Source organism: Scatophagus argus, chromosome 16 (assembly GCF_020382885.2).
Source record: "Scatophagus argus isolate fScaArg1 chromosome 16, fScaArg1.pri, whole genome shotgun sequence".
Classification (NCBI taxonomy): domain Eukaryota; kingdom Metazoa; phylum Chordata; class Actinopteri; family Scatophagidae; genus Scatophagus; species Scatophagus argus.
In genome coordinates, this window is record NC_058508.1 from 8,952,625 (window position 1) to 8,979,534 (window position 26,910).

General features: G+C 41.9%; 1 protein-coding gene across 3 annotated transcripts in view; it reads right to left on the minus strand.

The window, feature by feature from the left end:
- Positions 1-7,949: 7,949 nt before the first annotated feature.
- The window catches only part of cacna1ha (calcium channel, voltage-dependent, T type, alpha 1H subunit a), a 146,246-nt gene continuing 127,285 nt past the window's right edge, over positions 7,950-26,910 (minus strand). For all 3 annotated transcript variants that reach the window (XM_046415589.1, XM_046415588.1, XM_046415590.1), the window contains 12 exons: positions 26,016-26,208; positions 23,125-23,276; positions 22,746-22,855; positions 22,346-22,479; positions 22,009-22,079; positions 20,372-20,450; positions 18,220-18,341; positions 16,391-16,549; positions 16,127-16,267; positions 15,770-15,938; positions 13,669-13,826; positions 7,950-13,553 (listed from right to left, as the gene is read on the minus strand). In XM_046415589.1, the coding sequence (XP_046271545.1) occupies positions 12,144-13,553; positions 13,669-13,826; positions 15,770-15,938; positions 16,127-16,267; positions 16,391-16,549; positions 18,220-18,341; positions 20,372-20,450; positions 22,009-22,079; positions 22,346-22,479; positions 22,746-22,855; positions 23,125-23,276; positions 26,016-26,208 (2,898 nt within the window). In that variant the 3' untranslated portion in view covers positions 7,950-12,143. The remainder of the gene's footprint in view (positions 13,554-13,668; positions 13,827-15,769; positions 15,939-16,126; positions 16,268-16,390; positions 16,550-18,219; positions 18,342-20,371; positions 20,451-22,008; positions 22,080-22,345; positions 22,480-22,745; positions 22,856-23,124; positions 23,277-26,015; positions 26,209-26,910) is intronic.

The following is a 26,910-nucleotide window of genomic DNA, read 5'->3' on the forward strand; positions in this document are numbered from 1 at the left end:
CCATAAAAATGCTGGATTACACCGCAAGAAATCAGCATGAAACTCCAGTCTGTTACAAGACTCTCTGTTGCAGTCTTGACTTGAAGCCCAAACTGAAATTACTTTAATGGCGTTAGGACACTTGAGAGTAAAGACAGAAAACACAAAATGCAATTACAAGTTAAAAGGGCTCAACAACGCAGCACACATGTAAAATTGGATTGGGAATCCACCTCTAAATGAAGGACTGCATGAAAATGTCAGGCCAAATGTCAGATGCCACTTCCACTCAACTCCCCAATCAGAAATGGTCAGGACCTGACACAGGTTTGTCTGTCTGTCTATCGAAGCAGCCTCAGCAGTGGTGAATCTCTGCCTCTCTCCATGACTTGGAAGCTGTGTGAATTGCCATACAATCTTTCTCTCTCTCTGTGTCTCTTGACAAAGAAAGGACAACAGAAGGGAGAGACCATCAGAGACAGAGAGGGAGAGAGGGTTACATGCAGTAATACTGCCTTCACAAATGGGTATATAGTCACAATTCACACCTGACTGGGCAAACGACTATCAAACGACTGGAGAGGCTCAAAGAAGGAAGCGTGTGTGTATGTGTGTGTGGTACTGGTCTGATTCTTTTTCAGTGTGTGTACGGATGGACCGAAAATCATCTGCAGCTTAACAAAAGGCTGCTTTGGGGTTCATTATGGAGTGGAGATGCACCATTTCAGCCTCACTTGTGTTCAATGAGAGTAAACAAACAGGTTTCAATCTGCTGGTGACCCTGTCACTGTGCAAGAAAAAGCTCTAGTGTTCCCACATGCACCAACAAATACCACAGCAAATCTGTAAGTAGCAAGGAAGTGATAAAAATGTCACAGAATGCCATTGTGACATTAAAAATGCCATAAGGCTCAGCCAGGTTACAATGAACCCATTATTGAGTATCACAAACACATGATAGTGTGTCCCTACAGGAATATTACTGTGATACCATCAGAGATGAGATTACAGTGAAGTGCCATAAGGTCACATCTGAATATTAAGCAGCCTCCGTCACATAGGAACACTTGTGTCAAAATGGGAGCTATCAAGCACTACAAAGCACAGTAAGAAGGTTACATGACTCAAATTGCAGTACCTTTGAGCATTCAAATGCAAATTAAACAAAGACGTATCCTTGTAGTGCAGGAAATAAAGATGCAATGAAGTGCCATAAAGTCACAAAAATTCTAAAGCCATTGGGCATCACAAATATATTCCCTTCGCCCACAGGAATATGATAACAGTATCTTGTGGGTTGATGTTTTATGATATTCTCCACTGTACAGTATCTTTGCAGCCTATTGTGCAACATCTCGGTACTTTGCAGTGAGCCAATCTACTGTATCCTCTTTCAATATTGATTTGACACATAAATGGAGATGCCATAGCCTACATTTGACCGGTGACCTGTTTGTCATTTTCAGTTATTTGTCAGTAAGCTGGAGGCTGTACAGAATGCATAGTCTGACAGTCCTTTAAAGGGTCACAGGGAGGCCGAAACATACAAGGAAACACACTGGACAGAACAGCATTGCAGCTTGTGTGTGTGTTTCCACTGTGTATTGAGCGAACCACGCTGTTGCTATTTGAATTGGTGCTCACATGCAGTGAGCTTTACCATCTTTAAAGATAATGTGGATAATATCAGTAGGATTTCTGTGACAGGCAGGAAGAAAGTATACACCAAGCAGCAGGTGTAACAGAGCAGAGGTTTGGTTTGAGGTGAGCACGTGTGATGTTCATACCTGATGTGATGGTGCTTTCTCACTCTGACTGACTGTGTCACACTGCACTGCAAACTGCGCCCATGCAAATCAATGATTATGGTTCACTGAAGCCAGAAGGACAATGTCATATGGGACCTCAGTGCCTTCGTATTGGACACTTTCTAGACAGTTCTTGTACATGAATATCATAGACAGGAGCAGGGACATGGCACATCCCGAGCGGAGTGTAGCGCCTAAAATACAGTTAACGCATTTGTCTAAATGCCAATAAGGTTAATTCAGCTCTCATAATTCCTGCAGTAAATCCCTCAGGATTACAAAAGTAACATCACAAGCTTTGCCTAAAACTAACATAGAGGATTGGCGAAATCCCATGAAAGCCTAATTATCTACCAGAGAATACATAATATATCCAAACAATTAACTATTTAAGTGTTTAAGTTTGATTCCTTTGGTTCCCTAAAAAGTTCTGGCTCCTAAAACACCGACACCCACACTTTTCCAATGCGCATGACTGGGGCTCTGCGTCCGACAAGTTCTGTAACTTTTCAAAACCGACCATCCAACTTTCACACGCTCCTCCATGATGTGAATGGCCAGAATCTGGCTTGAATCTGTCTTTCTAGCTCTCTTTCGTCATTCTACATACAACTATTTTTGTTTCAATGGGACAATCCAAGTGCAACAGCGTGGAGGCCTTCAAAAATGATATCCCATTTATGGCGGCCAGCTTTTCCACTTTTGTCCGTGGCAGCTGACCACTATAAACACATGTGATTTCCTCAGCTTTGGACAGCATGAAACAGTTCTTCTCTAGTATAACTTTGCCTTTATGGTGGTGTTTGCAGTGCTGGACATTGCTGACTTGTCAAACACAAGACCAGATAATTCAGAGATCTGTGTACAGCATTCATTCAAACATAAACTGTCAAACGACAAACGCAGGCTCCTCCTCTTCATGGTTGCGTTGCATGTTCCAAGAAACAAAGCATTTTCTGTCTCACAGATCCTACATCAGCTCTGTCCTTGCCGAAAGTACATGTAAACTTCTAGAGCTGTCTGCCTTTCAGTGTGTTTCATTTAGACTGTCCCCAGTTGAGTTATCAAGGTTGACCTGCAAACTTCCAGCTCTCAGTGCTGCAGTTGACCCTCGTGTCCTCATGCAAGGTGCATTCTGTAACAAGGAGTCTTCATAAAACATCAAAATCTGTTGTATTGATAATGTTGATTGTCAAAAAACACCTCATAAAGTTTTTGTGATGAAGAATTTTTTGTTCTGACTCCAGCTGTGATTACAACAGTGAGTAGGTGGGACTGAAAATGTTTGGATGTGTGTGTGTGTGTGTGTGTATGCATGTTCGTGTTTGTGGATATACCAGTGTTGGCAAACTTGTGTGCATGTATGTCTGTGTGTGTGCCATGCTGAGGGAGGGAGGGAGGGAGGGAGGAGAGGGGTGTTACCAGGTCACCAAGCAGCTGTCTGGGAAACAGAATGGCTGCAAGGGGTGTGTAACACACATACACAGTGGGAGGTGCTCAACCACAAATATGAGACAGACAGACAGGGAAACAGATGTTACAGTACCTAATGCCCTCGAACATACACACTTACACACACACCACTGCAATGTAACAGGGAGATCAATTAGTTTCCTTTATACTTCCTGATCTTTTAACCAGGAGAATAATTCAGTGCTTCTTGTGGTTTTCCAGATGCAATAATTTGATAAATCAGTTCCTCATTCCTTTTGCCCTCTCTCACACACACTCAAATGTACACACACACATCTATACAAGTACAGTTCTGGTCCATACTGGAACAGTCCACATGATCAAGAGCTTTCACTGAGCAAAGTCACAAATGCACACACACACACACACACACACACACACACACACACACACACACACACACACACACACACACACACACGCATACTGCACATCCAGTAAAGGGACAATAGCTCTTACACTGAAGGAACAAGAGGAAAGGAAAGAGAGAGGGAAGTCACATAAATTGACACAGTTCACAGGAAGGCAGATAAATGAAGTTGTCAGGAGCTGTCAGATAGAGAAGGATGAAAAAACATCACGTGTAGAGCAGAAGAATACATCGTAACATCTTTTCTTGTTCTAATAAAACCTGAAAGCTTGTAATGACTGATAACACAAAAATGAAATAAGGATATAGAACTCCTGGCTGACAAAGCTCTACATTTCAGAATGTTAAATTAACTTAATGTCCCTTTAAATTGACATACACCATTTTGAAAATGAACTCCTAAAATAATCAGATTGAGCTACTCATTAGGAATCTCATTGCAATGTAATCACTGGAGTGAAACAAGTCCTTATTTTGTTGAGCATTCAGTAGCACAAGATGTCAGATATTCATCTTCTTTGAGCATTTCCAGACTAAGCAACTATAAGCCTCATTAGTTATCAATGCAATAATATGATGAGATCGGAAATTATTCCGCTTCCATAAGCAGCATGACTTCATCCTTTGTTGTTACTGTGCCACTGGTTGCATCATGAAATACCACGTCTTGACCTTTTTCCTGCATAGTTTATTCTTTGAACTCTGAACATATAGCCTCTGCGTGCCATCAAGCCCATGGTTTTGTTCCATTTAAAGAATAATAGCTAACCAGTCAAGAAACATAAGGCTCCTGGGTCAACTTCTTTCCAAAATCAAGGCCTGGTGTCACAAATCAAAATGCACACACCTCAGTCACATTTGGTGGCACCACACTCTATAAAGTATGGACTCAGCCTAAGTCTCCCTTCACCATTGGATCCCCAACAAACAGCGTTATCATATGTAGAAGCTAGTTGTGTGGGTTTTTTATTAGTTTTAGAATCTTACATTATGGCAGCCACATAAGGATGAAACAAACACCACATCATTTAAAAGCAGAAACGAATACTCACCAACAGGACAGATGATATTTGTAGTCCATGTGGCAGTCCTTCTCATGGCCTTGTCTCTAAATGTACTGCATATTAAACATCCACATGACTGAAAAAAAGGCAAACAGCATCATGCAATCATCATCATAATGAAATAATCCCAGTGACCACCACCCTGATTTCCCACAGGAACCTTAGGCCAAATTTATTTCTGAGCAGGTGAGCGGATACCCAGTTGTTCCTGTTGGAGACGGTCTGAAATGGATCACTTGAGACTGAGTGAAAATGCTCTGCAGTATAATCACTATATTTGACTATTGGCTGAAGGTGGTAACATAATAAGGTTTCAGGTTAATTTCGACACAGAGGACAGTGTTCTTGTGTCATCAGAGCCGACATAATATTTTGATGTTTGCAACCCTGTTGTTTGAAACTATTATCCCACCTGCTGTTTTTGAGTCTTCACTGCAAGCACCTATCTGCTTGAGTGGAGGTGAGGACCATTTCAATGTGGGATACGATTGCAATCAGAAGCTCCTCTGAATCGTGATGTGTAAATTAACTTCAGGGTCATCGGTAATTCAGCTAAATAATTTAAAAAAGTATTTCTGTGGTGCTCAAATCCAGAATCAGCTTCAAATAAGCAATGATGGTGTTTAGACAGGATGCTCACTGTAACAGGGATTTACACCCCTGCTTTGCAGCTAAGGCTCCCTGCCCTGCTGACGTTGTCAGTGCCAACTTTCTCTTATAACTTTATAACTCCTGTCCCGACAGACAAAGCTGTCATTTCAGCACCTGACAAAGCTGCTTCACACTGAATATAAGCAGGTGCAGAAGAAACTTTCTGAAGGGTGGTATGACCAGTCTTGTGGGGCGTTCTGCTGAGCAACCAAATGAGGATATCCAATTAAAAGCTGAAGGCGGATGTTTCGTGACACTCCGTAAAGATGGAAAACCTGGCTGGGCTGACAGAACACCGTTACCAGGTGACTGACTTGTTTGAAGAGCAGATAAGTGAAACGACATATGGAGATGGGTGGGAGTCTATCTGCAAGGCTGTCTTTTTAAACCTCGCTTCAGAGAAAGTATAAGCCATAAAGAGAGATGTTTCTTCAGTGGTAACAGGAAAAGTCAGTCTTTGAATGCTTTTAAAGGCTAATTTCAACCGAGGATTCGCACACCTGAATTAAAACCCACAATCTGTCTGTTAACACATCAAAAGGCAATCGTGTTTAAAATGAACAGAAAGCCTGAGACCGACTGGCAATAAATGGACAATAAATTACAATTGAATTTGCCACAGTAAATCCATTAACCAGACAATGGCTTTAATAAATATTGGCATTTTAAAAGAAAAGCTTTTCACAGACAGGGGAGGAGGAGGAGGAGGGGTGGGAGGTCTGCTTATTTTTTCTGCAAATCTGTCATCTTGACCTTTACTTCTCACAGGAACATATTGGAACTGACATTGCTTTGCTAATAAACACTCGCGCACTCAAAGACATGCATGTTCTGGTACACACACACACACAAAGTGCTTCACCAGTAGAGGTTAGGGTCACGTTGTTCATCTTTGTATATGATGTTGAGCAGCACCATCTAGTGTTGTACTGGTGTACAGTCTTGAGGAAAGCGAGTGCAGCAAAATGATGTGAGTTAGAGGGCTGAAAATGCATCTTTGTAATTTTAAATGCTTTTTACTCATCTCTGTCCAACCTCTTCTATTACATATGTATTACTTTTATTTCTGATGAAAAATGTTTTGACTGCCTTTAGTTACTTTGGAGAAAGATTTACAAACATATCTCATGCAATCTCATTACACTAGAAACAAAACCGGGAAGAAACCCGATTTACATTTTACATCTAAAATCTGCAGTTGCCCTTGATTTACAAATTAGTACTTTGATGAAGACAATCTCTGCTGATGTTTAAAATGACAGCTCTGTGCGTTCTGCATGGGGCTTTCACCTACTCTCCTCTCGGACTCCTGACTTGACTATCGAACATCGCCACCCAGTGGTTGTGACACTTCCCTACAGAGATAAGGCAGGTTTAGGTATATGACACTATATATGTATAAAACTTATACTATTACCAAAATTATATACATACAGTCACTTTATATGTTTTACACACTCAGTTCACTGCACCTTACATTCTACTTTATTTTGCGCAAAATTACACTGCTTATTTGTTCTATATACAATTTTTTATATTGCTTTGTATGTTGCTATTTTTAACATATTTTATATAGATTATTGTGTGTAATGCTGCTGCTGCACTGTAATTTCCCAGCCTGGGGTCAATAAAGTATATCTATCTATCTATCTATCTATCTATCTATCTATCTGTCTGTCTATCTAAAACAAGGGGGCTTTCAGCAGCCTGGGGTCACCAAATGGTGTCCGAGTAACACACCAGATACTGAAGTCATTTCATGTGTAATTAGAATGCCTTTTCCTGGTTTTGTGTGTCATTTCAAACTATCTACTTTAAGCTTTTGTTGTCTTTTGGGCACAAATGTCCTATAAAAGAGATGTATCAGGTGAAAAAGGATAAAAAGCAAACGCAGGACTTTCACATAGTGCGCAGAGGTCGCCAACTTACTGCAGAGTCAATCACTACAGACCTCCAAACTTCATGTGGCCTTCAGATTAGCTCAGGAATAGTGTGTAGAGAGCTTCATGGAAAGGGTTTCCATGGCCGAGCAGCTGCATCCAAGCCATACATCACCATGTGCAATGCAAAGCATCGGATGCAGTGGTGTAAAGCACACCAACACTGGACTCTAGAGCAGCGAAGACACATTCTCTGGAGTGACGAATCACGCTTCTCCATCTGGGAATCTGATGGACGAGTCTGGGTTTGGCCGTTGCCCAGTGAACAGTACTTGCCTGACTGCATTGTACCACGTGTGAAGTTTGGTGGAGAGGGAATTATGGTGTGGCCTTGTTTTTCAGGAGCTGGGCTTGGCCACTTAGTTCCAGTGAAAGGAACTATGAATGCTTCAAGATATCAAGAGATTTTGGACAATTCCATGCTCCCAACTTTGAGCAAAGACTGCAAGCCAGGCCTTCTTGTCCAACATCAGTATCTGACCTCACGAATGCGCTTCTGGAAGAATGGTCAAAACACACTCCTAAACTTTGTGGAAATCCTTCCCAGAAGAGTTGAAGCTGTTATAGCTTTTATATACAATTTATAAGTCAGGCTCTTGTGCAAACAATAGAACATAATCATGAATGGGTAAATCAACATAAGAAACAAGGCAGACAACATGTGTCAGGAATAAAAAAATCTTGTATTTTTTAATTGACAGGGAAACATCCTTCAGGACAACGGTTGGTCATCACACAATAATCAGCAACGATACAATGTAGAGAGTCCGACTGCGTGTCAAGCCTTAAAACACCTCCTCTGTCCCCTCACTTCTCCCTCTGTTACAGGGAATAATGGAGGGCTTATTATTGCAGACACATTGGCTCTCCTCTGACAGACAGAACACACCTCCTCCCCTCCTTGTAAGGCTTAGGGGGTTTGGGGGTGGGGGCGCCTGGGCCAATCACTGAAGGGTTATAAAAAAGAAAGAAAGAAAGAAAGAAAACACAAGGCTTCTGATTCATCAAAGTCAAGTCCTGTCACAGTTTGAACTTTCTGGAGTCTGGTCTTGTGGCGACACTTGTGTTAGGAGTGTGATCGGCTTCAGCGCGAGGCCGGACGCTCAGTGCCAAACCAGAAAACACAACTTATTACCATCTTTATTTGTCCATTACAGAGCATCAGGGCTGAGGCTACTCCTACATACAATATACATTAGTTAATTAGTTCCACCAGTACCAGAGTTCTACCATGTTTAGAGTATCAGGAGATAAAGTGAAAAAAAGGTTCACCTCAACATTAAATAACGTTGGTTCTGAACAAAATAGAACCAACTAGGTTTCCATTTCTCTCTATAAAACTGTATAAAGAGGAGTTCTGTCCTCATACAGTAAATAACCACCCAGTATTGCATTGGACAATAAAGAATAGGGTCACTTAATTAGTATTTTATCAGATACCAATTAATCAGAGCCCAGTGCAATTAGGTAGTCAATCTACAAATGGAAACGTCTGAAAATGCAAATATCAAAATCTCTAAAACATCCAGATGATTCTTTCCCAAAAGATTTTTTTTCTTAAAGCAGAACATGCAATAGTCAAAACTGTTTCCTCAAAAACAGGATTTAAATACTAAGATCCAAAGATCTGTAAATGGTAAGAACAATTATGCAGTCACTCTACCAAACTGTGTTGATTAATATGGCAATATGCAGTAGATTTGGGTTGTCTGCACTGAGTCAAATAAGAGTGAGACACAAAGAGGCTGTCTTCAGACAACTTAAAACCTCCCATTGCTGACAATCTGTGCAGGAAGAGGACATGAAACAAGACAAAGCATTTGCACAATAGCAGTGTGTTCAAGCACATACCGTATCAAAATTATTTTCAACCAGGGAACGGCTAACTGTGCCATGTACAGGAGGGAGGACAACATCCAACATCAGATGTGCTTCTGCATGTCAGAACTGGAAGAAGAGTGCTATCAAAAGATGAACCAGTCATGTTCATCAGCAGCAGCATTTTCAAATTGTGATTTCATTGTCCAAAGACCTCTCATTTTGCCTTTGCAAGATGCAAACCATTATCCATCTTTGTTACTTTTGCCTCACTGTCACCTGGACTCACAGCAGCAGCCACGTCCTGCTGAATGTGGGGCTGCGCTATTATATACAAAAGTCAGAGGTGTTGTCCTATGGCAAAATGAAGCTATAAGACAACAGTATCCTTTTATGTTTCATCTAACAATTTCTCCCTCAACATGTATACTGCCTGGGAGACGTAAAGTTGATGAGTGCTTCAATGGAGAATGATAATCTGATGATAATCTCTGACAACCTGGACATCCATCTGTTCATCACTAACTTCATGTTTAAAAGGGTTTCTGCAAGTATCGTCGCTCTCTTGAAGCCTTTTAATGTGATGTAAGGCCAGTTTTACATTTGAAAAAAATCACACAAAAATCATTATTATTGAATGCCCTCATATTAATAAAATTCAAAGCTTTACTTGTCGCTAAACTCGTTTAATACTATTTCAGAGTTGTCAATGACCTCCAGAGACCCTTTATCACCCAGCTAATCAAGCACAAACACTTTGAATTTGGCTGGTATTACCTATCAAGACGGATACGATTTTCTATTGCACAAGCAGAAGAAATATGGGGCAAGTACAGCATCAGAGCACTTTGGTTTTCACTCATGTTACTGAGGAGTTGTGCATTTTACATGCTGATCAGGAAAAAAAATAGACACTGTTCCAGCCAGCTGCCTTTAAAAGGGGAATCAGAAACAGCTTACAGGCATGCTTCTAGTGTACCTGTGCTGAACGAGACTGTGCACAAAGTAGAATAAAATAGACCTTGTGCTGTGTCAGAATAAAGGTATGGCTTGGTAATAAAACATTCAACCACTGGAAGAATAATGCTTATCTTTGCCATTCATACACTGGGGGGGGGCGGCATGATTCAATCGGGAATGGATTCCTTATACATAACTGATATGTGTTATGTTGATCTAATGTGGTTGTATAAAAAAATAAAGTTGAAAAGTGATAAGTGGGTTATTAAATCCTCAGCGAAGATGCATGTCACTCTTCTGCTTACAATAACACCATCAGCGGGTGGGCCTGAGCTTTTAGAGAAATCTACAATACCTAACACTGCATCCAGCCACACCCACGCCACCGCAGCCACGAGGGAGGCAAGTACCTACAGTAGCATGAACACTAGAGATAGAAATACTCTCAATCATCATATAAAAATGGGTTTATATCATCATATATAGTAGCTCTACAGTATGTACGAACACAACAATGTGGTTGGCTTATGTAGTGTGGATGTTACTATATTTTTCACAAGTATATATTATTATTGCACTCTGGCTACACATATTTAGTAAGTAAGTTAGTTTGGTTGTCTTTAGATGTACAGAACACTAAGTGGTGTCAGAGCTGATCCAGCTTAAAAACAGATGCAGAAGCAGGGCTCAGTGACAGCAGATCATATGTTCCTTTTCATGAGGCGAGTACTGGATTTTGATTAAAATATATTTTCCCATGGCCGGCAGCCCACAAAAATTTTCAGCTGCTTGCAAGCTGTTATACAATTATGTATTTGGACAAATAAATAAACTTAAGTAGACTAGCTTCATGATTTTATTTTTTGAGTGTGTGTGTGTTGGATATTGTTTTAACAGCTACATTTAGATCTGAATTTTTTGCAGGTTTGCACAAAATGATGAAAATGTACTCTCTGTAGGGATGTCAATGTAGAAAAAATGTCCTAAATTTGGCTTGCATCACTGAGCCCCCTTCTAAAGACTGTTATATAGACATCAAATACATAGAAATCTGAGACAAAGCTACAGAAATACATCGCACCCCGTTCTCGTCTTTCTCTTTTTCAAAATAGAAAAATAAAATGCCTCTCCTCAACCTCAGCTAGCCTGTCGAGAGGAGGGTTGATCTCCACTGTTTCTCTCTCTGTTTTCAAAAGAAACATACATTCACAAGAGGACAACAGAGGAAAAAACAAGCAAGTTGAAATTCAAATCTGTGTGCAAAAAACATTTTAGATCTCTATAAAAATATGTGCATATGGATAGAGCTATTTTTAATCTCACCAAATACAGTATTTTCCTTTATTTACACTGCACAGATACACAGATAAACATACACTACAGGTCTGCCCTGCTTCCCCTCTCTGTCATTGCAGGTGTAAGAATAACATGGCCAACATCAAAGACAAAAGATCTGACAATACACACACATAGGAAAACACACACACACACACACACACACACACACACACACACACACACACTTCTGCTCTGATCAATGTGATCGACGAGCAGAGGAGGGGCAAGCAGAACTTCTGTAGAAAACCTGAAGTTGCATATCCCACAATTCCCCCCACGTTCGCATTTCACAAACCACTTCCTGTAAGGGTCAGAGGTTATCAGCCAGACGCTGCTTCCTGATTGGCTTGTGTGGGTGGGGACAGTGTGTCAAAAAAAAACTTTGGCTACGGAGTTAGGTGGCTTTAGTCCTGGTGTGTTATCAGTGTCCTAAACACACCATGTACAGTGGGAACTGTTTGACTGGTACAGCCTCAGTGGATCTGCTGTCCTTAAAGCTGGGTTTAGGAAAATTGATCCGTTGTCTATTATTCTAGGAGAGGACTGTACCAGTGTCTCTCTGGAAAGAATGATTAATGTCTTTTCAGTATTCATGTTACAAAAAAACAAACAGAAAAAGTAAACTTCTTTCGCTCATTTTCTTCCCAGCACCAACCTCTGCTGCAGTCGGCAGAGGGCCCTCTATTCCAACTTCAGAGATTTTGGACCAATTAATTCACATCCTGAAGGCAATGCTCGATGTTCACTGGGCGGTCCTCCGATTCTTTGCACTGAATCCTGCACTGCTTCCCAGTCTGTTGTCGAAAGGGGAAGAGCATGTGGCTGTTTCAGCGTCTGATAGGCCAGCTGACAGGCCGCTCATGTATCTGGACTGTGGTTGGTCAAAGGTGAACTGGGGGAGGGGCACGTACTCCCCTGTGAGAGGGGAGCGCCTTGCAGAGGGGGAGAGGGAGTGCGTCTGCGAGAAAGGCATTGCGTTTGGGAGAAGAGGTGTATGGGGCTGGATGAAGACGTTTGGGCTAATCGGGATATGTGGATGTGTAGGTGTGGGTGCATGCGGCGGAGTGTATGTTGGAGTCTGGGATGGTGTGGATGCCCGTGAGGGTGTCAGCGTGTGTGTCGGTGAGTGCACACAGTGCATCAGTGTGTGCGTTTGGGAATCTGCCGAGACGTCCTGCGTGTTTGACTGTGTGTGCGGGGTCAAGTCATAGGACGGTGTCCTGCGTCTCAGCATCATGCTGCAGTCAGCCAGTTTTGGAGGTGAAGCAATTTGAGCGTTTTCCCTCTCTGAGGGCGGGTGGATGGATATACAAGGAGGGCTCATCTTCTTCTTTCTGTGGCCACCTCCAACTGACTGCACCCTTACTGGAAATGCCTGGCTGCCCCTTTCCGACCGGTGAGCCTCGCGTGTAAAGTGTTGGTCATCGCTGCTGCTCGCATCCTGTGGGAGACAGACTTCGATAGAGTGGCGCCTCTGGTCCTCGGGAAAGCCAGCAGACAACGATGACGGCTTGTCAAGGAAGCCCTGGCGGTCAACGTTAAAACCTTTCCTAAAGTCACGGTCCTTCAATCCCACCCCAAGCAGACTGAGTGCACTCCTTGAGGAAGAAGGTGGTAGTGGGGGAGGAGGAGGGGAAGAGGTGGAAAAGGAGTCGAGAGAGTAAGGGCTGGTGTAGGGGGAGAGGGAGTGACTGCGGCTGGCCTTCCCTCTGCTCTCCTCCTTTCCCCCCTCCTCGTCTCTCCACCTGTGGCGGGCTGAACTGGTGATGTGATACACCTCTTCGTCGGCAGGGTCGCAGAAGGAGGCAGCAGAGGGCGGTCTAGGTCTTCGAAGGCTAGGAGGGCGCAGGGGAACTCGGGGGGAAGGAGGGGGAGGGAGAAGAAGTGAGGGGGAAGATGGTGGAGGAGGGAGGGGAGAGGGGGAGGACAGTAGAGGAGGCAGGGGAGAGGGAGAAGGGAGCGGGAATGCAGAAGGGGAGCAGGGTGGGAGAGACAGGGCTGAGGGAGAGGAGGGAGGAGGGGGAGGCAGGGGAGATGGGGAGAGGGTATGAGGAGAGAGAGGAGAAGGGGAGGGGGGAGGCAGATGGATTGGGTTTGGGCGTTCCTGTTGCTCACACCCCTGGGACTCCACAGAATCCACTTTAACTGCCACCTGCAATACAAAAACACACCATGACACTGTCATCAATACATCTGAATGGATGTTGACTTTGTAATATGGGAATGTGTCTGTCTATGTATGTGTGGAAGCAGCCCAGATCTCTCACCTGTCTGCGCAGGGCCCGCGGGGAGAAGGTGGGCGAGGGCGGCGCGATACGTGGAAGGGTGAGGGTCGAAGGTGAGCGGGGGTGAACAGGGGAAATGTCTGGTACCTGCAGCAACGTGCGACTATCACATGGCTGGGAGTGGATCGACGTCACTGAGCCTGAAGGTACAAACATAAAGCGTTTGAATCATATGCGTGATATGATCACGAGCACTGTACACACTTTCAGTGCAAACCATGCATTTTTGCAGAAAAGACATGCATATTTGGGCGTACAGACTAGAAAGACTATTTCCTTTCACTTTTGGTTTAATCTAAAATATGTTTAAGCAATTTAACATCACAAACACTCTATTTTGATAGGATATTTGGATGTGAGCAACAAGAATTCAATTATATTCATTCAGTTAAAAGGTTTTTATATTCATTTACGGTTGCCTGAAATTTGCTATCAAAATAGAGTGTTTTCTGGACGAAAAACCTTTAGCACACACAGGTTAGTCATCAAAACAGAAATTCTTATCAGCGAAGGAGCAGCACTGAGCTGACTTGTCAGTGATGGAGTCATCTAAGGCCAGGTTTGCTGGCTGTAACATTCTGCATTAGATCCTGGTTACATTTCCCCGCTCTCCCTCTATTGTATTCAGACAGTCATGGCAGGCAGCATTAAGGTCCTGAAAACTTACAGCACTCAAATGCAACATGGCCATCAAGTCCAGAGCAGACAGGTTTAAGTATACAATTGTGATTGCACAAAGATGAGGAGGAAGCAGCTCCAATTTAAATTGAATCTGTGTTCTCTAACTGCCGTGAGATTGTGTGTAACCAGGGTCTGAGGCACTCTGCACAAACAGGTCCAGTACACCTGTGAGTTCAGATGTAATCACAATAAAACAATTAACAACACTGCAGCAAAGTCAAGAGTTCATTTCAGTTTTTACTTTCAGGCCAAGCTGTAAAGCCAGTTTATCATATATCTATAAATCCATAAAAAAGTGAACAATCAACAGAGCATTACAGCTGTGATGATTACATTGTTTTTGTATGTAGTTTTCTGACTTTGCAGCTTGGCAGCAGTAGTATTCAGCCATTCCACAGCTGAGCAGATGAGCCTGTGTGAAGGTTGCAAAGATTCACATGAGCCGGCTCATCCACTACAGTGAGTACCTTGGGACAGAGCAGGGCCTGTCCACAGCCTGGCCACAATATGCCATTAGAATCTGACTGCAGATAAAACAGTGCTTGTGAGTGCTTAGAGTAGCGTTCTCATCATATTTGTTAAAGGCTCAAGCCAGAAATAGAAAGAAAAGTGCCACCGTCGTCATGCAAAATGAAAGCGGTGTGTATTTCTCACTTAACTGAAAACTGAAATTTGAGGATTTCAATCTGACTACAAACAACAGAGCTCTGGTTTTATGTAGGAGCGTTTTTGCTGGACAGTTACTACTGCTGATGAAAATGAAATTGTTTAACACATATAGAAAACATGAATATATAATTACACAGCAAACAAAAAATGGCTGTGTAATTATTCACCTCCTGCTATGACACATTGGGATCATCACTGTTCCATCCAGCAGTTCAATTTAATTTATTTGAAGTGTGACAAGGGATTTTAGGTTAAAAAAAAGTACCTGGAAGGTCCAGCTGTTCAGTTCTTTTACAAATATTAGAAATTTTATTTTCTTCATATTTTTCACATGACGTGCATCATATTATTGCACGTACATAATATCTACATGTAATGAAAGTAGATAAACAGTTCTGGGGAATAACATAAATTTTTCTCATTCGGCATAAAAGGATGCGAAACTTGCACATTGGGGCTCGTAACTTAAGAGCTACTGGGGAACCCAAAACTCCATACAAACCACATACCTGAAACTTCAGTCCTTCGGTAATACTCGCATTAACAAGCTGTAGCATTAAGCACTGATTTTAGTCTGTCACCAAAAACATGCACGGATCACTGAACAGTTTTTATCCATGTCCAAGTTTATTGAAAGGATTAAAAACCATGTCTGTTAGAACAAATGAATTGGCTGTCGAGTACCAAAACTCCATCTCATGTCTAATATTTAAAGCTGTAGCAGATAAGTTACCTGAATGCTGGTGCTGGGGACTGCGGTCTACCTCCTCCAAAGGGTAGGGGGCGCTGGCGGGCCGTACAGGTCGGAACATGTAGCTGTCATTAGGCAGAGAGTGCATCCTGGATACAGACATCTTCCTTGGCGACAGCAGGTCCTGATCACTGTACTGCAGCTCTTCCTCCTACAGGGGGAGACAGAGACCACGCAGCTGAATGCAGTAACACTGCCTGTTGCAATGCATATTTTTTTTCTTATAATGAGTGAGTTAAATGAAAGGACATATTGAGAAACACCTAGCACATGCAGCCTAATTTTCTTCCATTACACCCCTGTTTACATTTACCTGAAGTTTCTTAATGTCATTCCTACCTGTCCAGGCGAATGTGGACATGGTCCAACATAAGTCCCTCCCACCGAACTGTTGTTGGAGGTTGTGCTTAATCTGCGGTCCCTCTCCATCGCCATTTCCAAGGCGATCTCTGCATCCATCTCTGCATCCTCTTTAGCCTCCTGCAAAAGCAGATGGATTTTACATAACTACAGCTCGACCACATTTTATGAGAATGTCCCCAAAAAAGTACCCACATAATACCCATGTTGCTTTCTTGATGCTGGCTTTTCAAGTTACTGTACCTTGTTGCTTTCCTCTAGATGTTTCATCAAAACAGCCACCACCACATTTACCAGCACAAACTGGGCCATGAGAACAAAGGTGACAAAGTAAATTGGAGAGACCAAGGGCAGGTAGGAGAGACAGTGGCGGTCCTCTGGAAGGCACTCTCTTAACGTGTCCTTAAAAGGCACAAGGACAGATTCAGGAAGAAAAAGGGACAGAGTGGACAGAGAGACAAGAAGAGAGAGTGAAGTGAGAGTGGTATACTCACAAACACACACACACAGCACCAGTTATTGCAGGTGGACATGGTTAATTAAACAAAACCAAATTTAGAAAGTGCTGAAAGTTGAACTGTTTAGAAAACACAACGGTGTAAGGAACCTCATTAAGAGCTTTAGGAAATTAGAAATTTGGAATTTAATTAGAATTTAAGGAGAAACAAGGACAGTGGGAGTGATGTAGAGCAGCAGAGTAAGTGCTGAAAGTGCAGCTGCTGTAACTCTTTAACTTATGCAGTGAAGGTTGTCATGTACCAAACTGATCTGATCTGAAAAAAATAACGGAACAGCTCTCCCCTGTGGAAAGTCTGCAGCTTGCTAAATGTGAGTGAAGACAAAGCAGTTCACTGGAAATGAATGAAGAATGTCGAATTTTGAAAAATGTGTATCAAAGATCAAGTTTGCACAGTGTGCCTGTTGCCTAATGATGCTGCAGAAGATCAGATGAATAACCAAACACACTTTGTATAATAACTGTTCCAACCCATCGCTCCTATCAAATTAAATGTGTGCTTAATTTCAAATCTGGGTGATATTTCATTGGTTTAATAATTGTTCTCGGTGTTTCGTCGCGCCTCAGCATCCACAGTGAACAGGTGTCATAATAACAACAGGGCACGGCTGCTGCACATCCAATGTTTGACTGTTTGACTGTTCTGAAATGAAACCACAACATAGCCAAACTGGCCAGTATGTGCACTTCTTTGACGTAAATATGAACATTATTTTTAAATCAGGGTGACCTAGTCCTCAGTCCTTCAGTACAAGCTGCAACAGCCCCCCTGCTGACACTCTGGTGCAGCAGCATCATCCTCACCCCAGGATGGGGAGGAATAAATAGTAAAAGAAACATGGAGGTTAGGAAAGGAGAGGAAAAGTGCATATAAGACTAATGCTCAAAAAAGTGAATGGATGTGAGGTTATATATGTGGAAGCCCGTTATTTAGCTGGAGGTTAGCAGTAGCAGAAGTGTGCAGCTTTGACTGGCCAGCTGTGACTTCCCTCTGCTGGAAATTAAGAGGTATGTGATTGGATTGTATCTACGTTTACGTCACATTATAAACTATATCCCCAAATGTTAGAAATCCATATCAAAAATCAAATCACACATCCATACAAATTCAACATTTTGTCATGAAAAATCTGCCTGAAACCAACTCCAATATTCTTACGATTCATATTATTGTGGTCATTTAACATGAATAGCCAAACAAGAAAAGGTTATTCTCATTGTCCTCATTGGTCTGCTTATAGATATTTAGATATTTTTTATTTGAGTCAGCTAATGATGATTATATCATTCATCACATTTTTAATAACGTAAAAGTCAAGATGTGAGAGTGTTGACATTGCTCAGCTCTAAGCCACTTTATTTTTTCATAATTGGTTTTAGAGGTCATTGCTCTCTCTTTGAGATAATCTTGTCATCCTCTCTCTCTCTCTCTCTCTCTCTCATTGTGTGTGTGTGGCTAAGACTGAAGGCTACTTTCAGGGACTCAGACTCAGAGTCTTTGTAATTTCCCCCAAAATGACAACAAGCTTGTATGTTTGTGAGTGTGTGTTCATACTTTCATAATCCCATTCCAGTTGTCTCCGGTGGACACTCGAAAGAGTGTGAGGAAAGCCATCCCAAAATTCTCGAAGGTTGCATGACGACTCAGACCCTCACATGGGTAGTTGTCTTTGCACACTAATCAACACACAAACACACAAAGACATTAATTACACTGCACTGTAGATATGATGCTTAGAAAAAAAAAACAGGGATAAAAGTGAGTATAAATGACTGTTTAAACGTTCCATTAAGAAGGTTCCCTTGCAGCGAAAGCAGTGCGCACTGAACACACAAACAGACCTGACAGAGGGGAGACGATAGCCTGTCCTCTGGAGGACAGGGAAAGTCCTCACTCTCAGGGTCAATTTGACAGAAATCCCTCAGGAGTGTGTTAACAGAATCAGAACAGCCACAAGAAGATATCTTCTCTTGTTTTCAAAGCCCAGGCCACATTAGCAGGAAGAGATGGACGAGACGGTCCTTGGAGGATTATGTACCTTGTTTCTTACTGAGTGTAGTGCAGTGCTAGTGAACACTTTGTAAAATGCAAAATGGACTCAAACTTTAAAGCTCTTTTCATGTGAGACCGAAGCACACAAACAAACAGTAGCCACAAAATTAAGAGAAAAACAACAGTATTACCATATATCATATACAACTGTAAAAAGGGCACAGTGAGAAAGTGGGCTACATTAATACAAAGTAAAACCAGTATGATAAAGTATTTGAATGTAAATGTGTGTTATCTACAGATCATCCAGTAGGCAGAAATAACTTCTTCTTCCCAAGTCTGAGTCATGGCCCAGCGGCGAGAGGACAGGGACTCATCTGACCATTAGGTTTCAAGAGATCTGTGATTTGATTTAAATTCAACTTCAAACTGAAATGCTCAAAGCTTGAATGGAAAGCTGCGAGTATTAACATTCAAGCCCTCATTCCAGCTCCTTTCATATTTCTCTTGCCTATGACCTTGTCTCCGTTCAACCTTCTACAGCCACCACAGTCACAGAGTCCAGACTCCTGGCGTGCCAACATGCAGTATCAATCGTCTCTTAGGTCTTCCAAAGGAATTTCAGATCTTACTGCAAGTCTTTGTTCCTTTTTAAGGGAAGAAAGATTTCATGTGCTAATTAAGACAGTTATTGATGGCCAGTTATTTCACAACACATGCACAACCCCTCCAAAAAAGCTCACATGATTGGAGGTCTTTGGAGGCCACCGCTTTATAGGTGCTTGCTTTGTGTTCTCTGTCAACTTATGCATAATCACACACATCATCCGTCTGACAGAAAAAGCGAAGTTCAATTACTAAAAACCTTTCCTGGGAAAGAGAAGTGTTTTGAACTACCAGGCACTGCTTGCAGCTCAAAAATGTCTGCGATGAGGCCCGACACACTTAAACCTGCACTGAAAATTGGTTCAACGCAATATGACTGTGGATGAAAAGTAATAATAATGTTTACTGTTCCTCACCAAGCTGTACTGCAATATTCTCCACCAAAATGTTCTTCAAGCCTGCACCAAAATATGAACCAATCCTCCAGGTTTGCATGTTTTTTTAAAAAAAACAAAAAAACGTGTGCAGTCAGGCAGGCAGGGGGAAAGAAGGCGTTAGGAACATCCAAAAGCTTCTGTCAGCAGCTTGACAAAAGCAAAAATCAGAGCAAAAAATGGAGAGATTTTTACTTCCTAAACTGGAAAACATCCACTGGTTTTACAAAATGTGTTGAGTGGAAACATCGCACAGGAAGCAACCTCTTCATCACTAAGTTGGTTTCATTTTGTTTTTTTGGTTTTTTGTTTTTGCTAATCCTCTTCACTCACACATTGTTGCATTCTCAGAAAAAAAATTAATTGGTTGGAGCTGGCCTATGGAGGGATAAATATGTAAATAACAGTGATCATGCAAATGTGTTTTTTTTTTCTTACTTGAAACAGGTCTCTGATGTGAGAGTGGTGGACAGAGAGAGACAGCGAGACAGATGGGGGTACAGAGTGAGGACTCAGCAGAGACACTTCAGGCAGGGAAATCTGCTGTAAGTCGAGTCGTGACGGTTGTAGTAATGAATGCATTCAAAAACCTTTTTTGCTGAAGCTTGTAGACCCTGGTATGTGTGTGTGTGTGTGTGTGTGTGTGTGTTTTTACTGCCAGTAGTGTGACTGACCCAGTTTGCCAAAGAGCTCCACTCCCAGCGCAGCATAGATGAAGAAGAGCAGCATGAAGAGGAGTCCAAGATTTCCCACCTGGAAGGAATATGCATGTTAGAGCCTCCTCTGCATATAAACACTGCAGTGTACATGAATTTCCCCCAAGGGTTCAAATAAAGTAACTATTAAGAAAACTGTTATCAAAAGAAAACCCTTCTTATTTAATCCTGTGGGGAATAGAAGACATTAACAATATTATGTACTGTATTTATTCCATTTGACACTAACCTAACCATCCATGAAAAATGCATTTAATGAAAATGTCTTGCACCAAAGTGAACCTTTTGCTGTTGCTGTGTGCTCTGAATACAGACTGGCAGACATTAAAAATGGACCTGATACAAGCTGCACTCGGTCACACAATGACACAGCTCCAATTCAAACAGTGCTGACAGGTGTATTCAAAGCTTTACTTCTTCATCCAGTCTTTGTTTGTCCTGAAAAACCGCTTTTACAAACAATACTACCTGAATTCAGTTTTATTTTAATTAAAAAGCAAAGACGTTTTCTGTGTTCTTGCCAGTAAAAAAAAAAAAAAAATCACTGAAAGCTTTAACATCATAAATCTGGTCTGAGTTACTGGCAGCAGCTCTCTGCTGAGCACACTGAGAAATCTGCTGGTGAAGCTGGAGTGTTCCAGTATAAAAAAAAAAAAACAGTCATCATGAAGGATGTCTGGGCAGACTCTGTGAACTTTATGCACTTCTTACAATTACATCTGGATCATACAGTCAGAAAGATCGTAGCATGTTTTCTTTTATCCAAATCTTTTAAATCTGTTCTTGTGCACTCTGTGCCCTGACGGTTATATGTGTACACTTGACATTTAGAAAACAGCCGAACGATGGAGTCTGTCACTGCATGTGCATCAAAGTCTTTGTTGCAGCTGTTCTTTGCCTCTAAGAACTGTGCCAGGCAGAGGGAGAGAGACCTGAGGTACTCCCACAGCATCCGTGGACGTACTTTAAAAAGAGTAGACAGAAAAAGAGCACTGAGTAACAATGCAGAGGAAGTCAGCCGCACAGGCTGACTCGTAAAGACAGAGCAGCTCCATCATCAAGGTCCATTCCATCCAAAAGTGCTGTATGAAGTGAGTCGCTGAATCATTAATTTAACTGATTTCTTTGAAGCCTCCACGTCCTCTGCAGCACCATCTGCTTCTATTGCACCTTCACACATTTGAGCACATTAATACCACAACAGATCATTATTGCCTCATTGTTGAAAACTGTCACATTATGTCAGATATTTTCAGATGTTAAAACACCAATAGCAATAGCTTTATGTGCTTTAATTTTTATTTGATTGCATCAGATGCTGTTCTGTATTTGGCATCATTATCATGCCCATATGGCAAACCACACAGAGAAGCTGTAGAGAAGTAGGAGAGGGAATATATAAAATGAAACACTTTAAGGTCAGAATACAATTTGTATAATGTGGACAGATATAATTTGATTTTATTATTCATCAGCAAGAATAAATCTTTCACAGAGCTTGGTATTTACTCTGCATTCCTACGAAATAAATCACAAATAAAGAATAAAAATCAAATGAACCTTTCGTGATTGAGACCCGCAAAGTCTGTGTTTACCTGTGGCAGCGCTTGCATGACAGTATCCAGCAGAGCTCTCATCCCCGTGGCCATCTTCAGAAGTTTCAGCACTGCAAAGGGACAGAGGAGCAGTCTTAAACAGCCAGCTGTGGTGGGTTTCAGCTGGCCTCACATGCTGCAGAAGTTACGGTGGCGCGGCATGATGCTGGCACAGCAGCAGGGCACACAGATTTGTAACTGTATTTATATGTAGAGTCTGGGAGGAATCTGTGAAATATTCCTTTTAATGCTGAATTCACAAGAATATGTAAATAGTGTGTGTGTGTGTGTGTGTGTGTGTGTGTGTGCATGCGCGCACGCGTTTGTGTGTTTCTACCTCTTGCTATTCTGAGCACTCTCATGATTCTAATGATGGTAGGATTTATTGGCAGGGATGCGCTCATCTTGAGCTCCTCCAGGGTGATGCCCATGATGGACAACGCCACGATAGCTATGTCCAGCTGATTCCACCTAAACACACAAACAAACAAGAAATGATAGATAAATCTCGGGCACATGGCAGCAAAAAGAGTCATTATCATGTGTTTCTATAGTTCATATGACAGTGTACATATGTCACCAGCATACTTCAATAGGACTATACGTGCAGTCATGGAGCAGGAACTATTATTTCACACCCCACTATACTATATATTGCAATTAGAAAATGATGGTATAAATTCAACAAATAATTAACATTTTCCAGCACTGGATGTTACCTCATCCTGCTCTCTTACCTGTCTTTGAAAAACCTGTGAATGCCGAATGCCACAAGTTTGAGCAGGGCCTCGATGATGAAGATGAAGGTAAACACGTAGTTACAGTACTTCAGAACCTCCTCTAAATACTAAACACACAGACAAAGAATTATTTCATAACATCTCTCACAAACCGGATGCTTTTATTCCGCAAATAAAACAGGGAACACTTTTGATGGAAAAGGAAAATAGATTACAATAACTGAGTTCATCTTTCCAGGAAGAGTGTGGCATCCCTTCTGTTTAAGAAAGTGGGCCTTGAATGCCAAGATATTTCATCTGATAAGTACTATGTACATTAAAGTTTATTTTACAGTGGGCACAGTGAAAATGCCAAAATGCCAGGCAAAAACATTACCTGTGGCTGATTGTAGTGCTCAATGCTCATGGTGAAGACATTGATGCAAATGATGAAGGTGATGAAGAGGTCCAGGTAGTGGCTGGTACACAGTGTGTGTATGGACAGACGCAGGGGAGAGTAGTCCGCATAGTAAGGCCTCTGTTTGGCCTCTGGAGCGCACACACACACAAGCACACACACAAATAACACAATATCAAAACACAGACAGACAGAAAGAAAGAATGAAAGAAAGAAGGAAAGATTGCAACTGTGAGCATCTGTGCTCTGAACACTTCATAACATGTTTAGTGGTGTGCACAGGAAGGTGCGGGGCCCAAGGGAGGGCAACTGCCACTGGTCTTCACGCTCAGGCTGCGAAACTTTACTTCACACGCCTTTAGTCAACCAAGATATGACTGAGCCTTAATGGGATTCCACTCTTTTTGGCATCTCAGGTACTATTCAGCTGTGAATGAGTCCTGACTGTAACTCTGCTCACTGTGGCAGTGTCCCTTTTTTCCATTATCACCCCCACCCTGCAGACACTCTGTGCACACCATGGCCTGTGTGGAATGCTTAATTAAGAGAGGACATGAGAGTCACAGGTATGCTGTATTATTAATTTCGGACTATGTACGTTTCACGGGGATCAAGTGTTGTAACGGATGGCAGTTCATTATCTCAAATGACTCTGATTCTTGGATATGTATTACATCTTGTGTATGAAGAGTTATGGTACATGACCATAGCATGTATTCGATGCTAGCTAAAATATCTTATTCTGTTGTCTTATTCTAAGATTTTAATTTCCCATGTGCAAACACAAGAAGAAACCAGGTGTAACTAAAAACACCTGGGAGTAAAATGCAGTCGTTGGTAAACAGACCGCCGTATTGGACTAAAAGAAGGAAGGAAGGAGGAAAAAGGCACATTTCTGAAAAATAAAGGAGTGCTCCTTTAATGGAAACATTTTATAGGATTACATTTTCTTCTTTTTCCTAATTTTATTTCTGTCAGGGTAGAAAGGTCTCTGCTGTATATAAATGGGAGAGTAAAAGTCTCCATTATAACCCAGACTACGGTCTATACTCTTTGACAGGTGAGATAGTCCTTCTCAGAAGGGAACAGTGAGATTCTGCTTTTGAATACTAAAGCCACTTTAAGTGTGTCTGTTACCACGAGTAAAGCTCAGAGATGGACAGTCTGTAGTAGTATTAATATCTGACCTTCACTAAGAGGCACTTAGTGCTCAAAACAGTGTGTATCTACATTAAGTTTTAATAGACTGTGCACTCACATGTCCATATTTGACATCTGATGATTTTATTTGCATGTGTGCGTGCATGTGTATGTCACCCTCTCAAGTACATCATGCTTACATGCCTTTGATGTAAAGGGTAATGTCTGGTTGACAGGTGCCGCACAGGGGACGTTCAACAACACAATTTTTCACAAACATGGTCACTAATGAATAGCATGTTTTTGGGTAAAACTCTTCGGATCAGTGAGTATTTATTGCTTTTAACAAATGGAAATCCATTCACATTTCTTCACAACGTAAGTTGCTAATCAACTGTAAAAGCTGCAGAACATGACTGTGATGTTGAACGCACACTGAAGCCACACTTCTATTTAATGATGTCACTACAGCTATTTTTAATCCATGAGAAAAATCTCAATAGTCTAAAACATTTTTTTTTTTTTGATTGATGAGTAGACTGATTACATGCCCAATGGCTGATGAGATTAGTCTTTGTTAACAGGATTTGTCTGGATATTAAGCAGTTTTAGACCAGTGAGACATGTTACTAACACAAGATGAAAAGAATGGCGCTCTGCTCACACCAAGTACTGCCTTCTAACATCATATTTTGTTCAATGTGTCGGGTTGCTGGATATAATTTTTGTGCCGTGGCCAAATCTTCAAAGTTTCTGCGTACTTCTACCAATTCATTTTTCTCCTTGCTTCAGTTCAATACATTTCCACAATAAAGAACGAGTCCTCACAGAATACTGGTTTGTATCGCAAGCATTTGGACTCGTTCTTGCAATAGATGGTGTGTTTCTGATGTCTCTGCCAGCATGTACCACTAATGTCTACAAGCTGTATGTAACTTAACAATGTTTTACTGCACTATCACCCAAGATATTTGCAGGTATAGCAGCCAAAACGTCTGCTATGTTTCTGAGTCTGCCAGTCAAAGCATGTTAAGAGGAAAAAGCCCTTCTTCTACCCGTGTCGAGAGACGCCTCAGGGTTGTGCATGCACTCAGGGGAACGAAAGGGGGCATCATTTCACTCATCATGTTGTGAGCAAAATTTCCCGAGACACATGGAGGAAAGCGTCAACCTCGATCAGTTTCACATGCAGAAAGGTGCTGCAAAGGTTTCCAACAGTAATGTAATCTATACTTGTTAGTGCTCTCATTATGCATTAGAAAAGGTATCAAAACAGGATTTGGTGTTAAGTGTTAAGAATTTCAAGAGAAAAACAGAGATTATCAAATACTGTACGATTGCTTTTTGCAATTTTTAAAACTACAGTGGTGGCAGCTCTGTTGTTGCGAGAGTGAGCATTCGAATGTTCAGATAGGTTCATACTAATGTAGAGGTTGGCTGGTTGGTTTCAAAACTTCTCCATGCATTGTTAGGGGAGGGTTGGGGGGGGGGGGCTGCAGTCATGCAGTTACATGCAACAGACTGACGTAGCCTACGCCTTCTCCCAGTGACCAATCACTGTTTGCGCGAGCTAGCCAGTCTTTCAAACTCTCCCTCGTTTTTATGTTCAAGTCTGAATACATTTCCCTGTTTTCTCTCTTTCTCTCATTCTCTTTCTCTTTTTGTCAGGCTCTGAAAGCAGGCAGTGCTCAGAAAAATAGACTACCGACCAGCCCCTCCATTCTCCTTACTCCTGCGCTTTTTCTCTATCATTTTGAGCCTCTTCTCCTCCCGCAGTCGGGCCTCCTCTTCTTCCTGGTCCTGTCTGCATTTGTGGAAGTTCTCCACCACAACCCCGACAAACATATTGAGGACGAAGAAGCTGACGATGAGTAGGAAGGAGATGAAGTAGAGCAGCATCCAGGGATTATGGTTCCTTACAGGCTGAGAAAAGAACACAGTAGAGAAGATAAAGAGTTTCAATATTTCCTGTATGTGCATCTTGCTCAGGAAAGACAAACAAAAAGCACAGAAGACAACTGCATTTAATCAAAACTACCATACTGCTGGTGCACACCCTCACATATCACAAATAGGACAATAATAAGTTCAAGTTCTCTTTCTTTATGATATCATGGATAAAGGGCAGCACGGTGGTGCAGTGGTTAGCACTGTCGCCTCATAGCAAGAGGGTTCCAGGTTCAAATCCCGGTCTGGACCCTTCTGTGTGGAATTTGCATGTTCTCCCTGTGCCTGCGTTGGTTTTCTCTGGGTACTCCGGCTTCCTCCCACAATCCCAAAGACATGCACATTAGGTTAATTGGCTACTCTAGATTGCCCCTAGGTGTGAGAGTGTATGGTTGTCTGTCTTTGTGTGTCAGCCCTGCGATTGACTGGCAACCAGTCCAGGGTGAACCCTGCCCCTCGCCTGTAGTCAGCTGGGATAGGCTCCAGCTCTAGTGCGGTATAGAAAATGGATGGATGGATATCACAGATAAAGGTTTTAATCCTTTGGTTTCTAATCATTTGATTTATTATGAGTAACAAGATACGACCACGATTACAGTGTTTCAGCACATTACACCACAGGCAGTCCTGGATTTGAGAAGAGGCTCATCAGTTGAAGCTTTGAAGTTCCTGTAACAA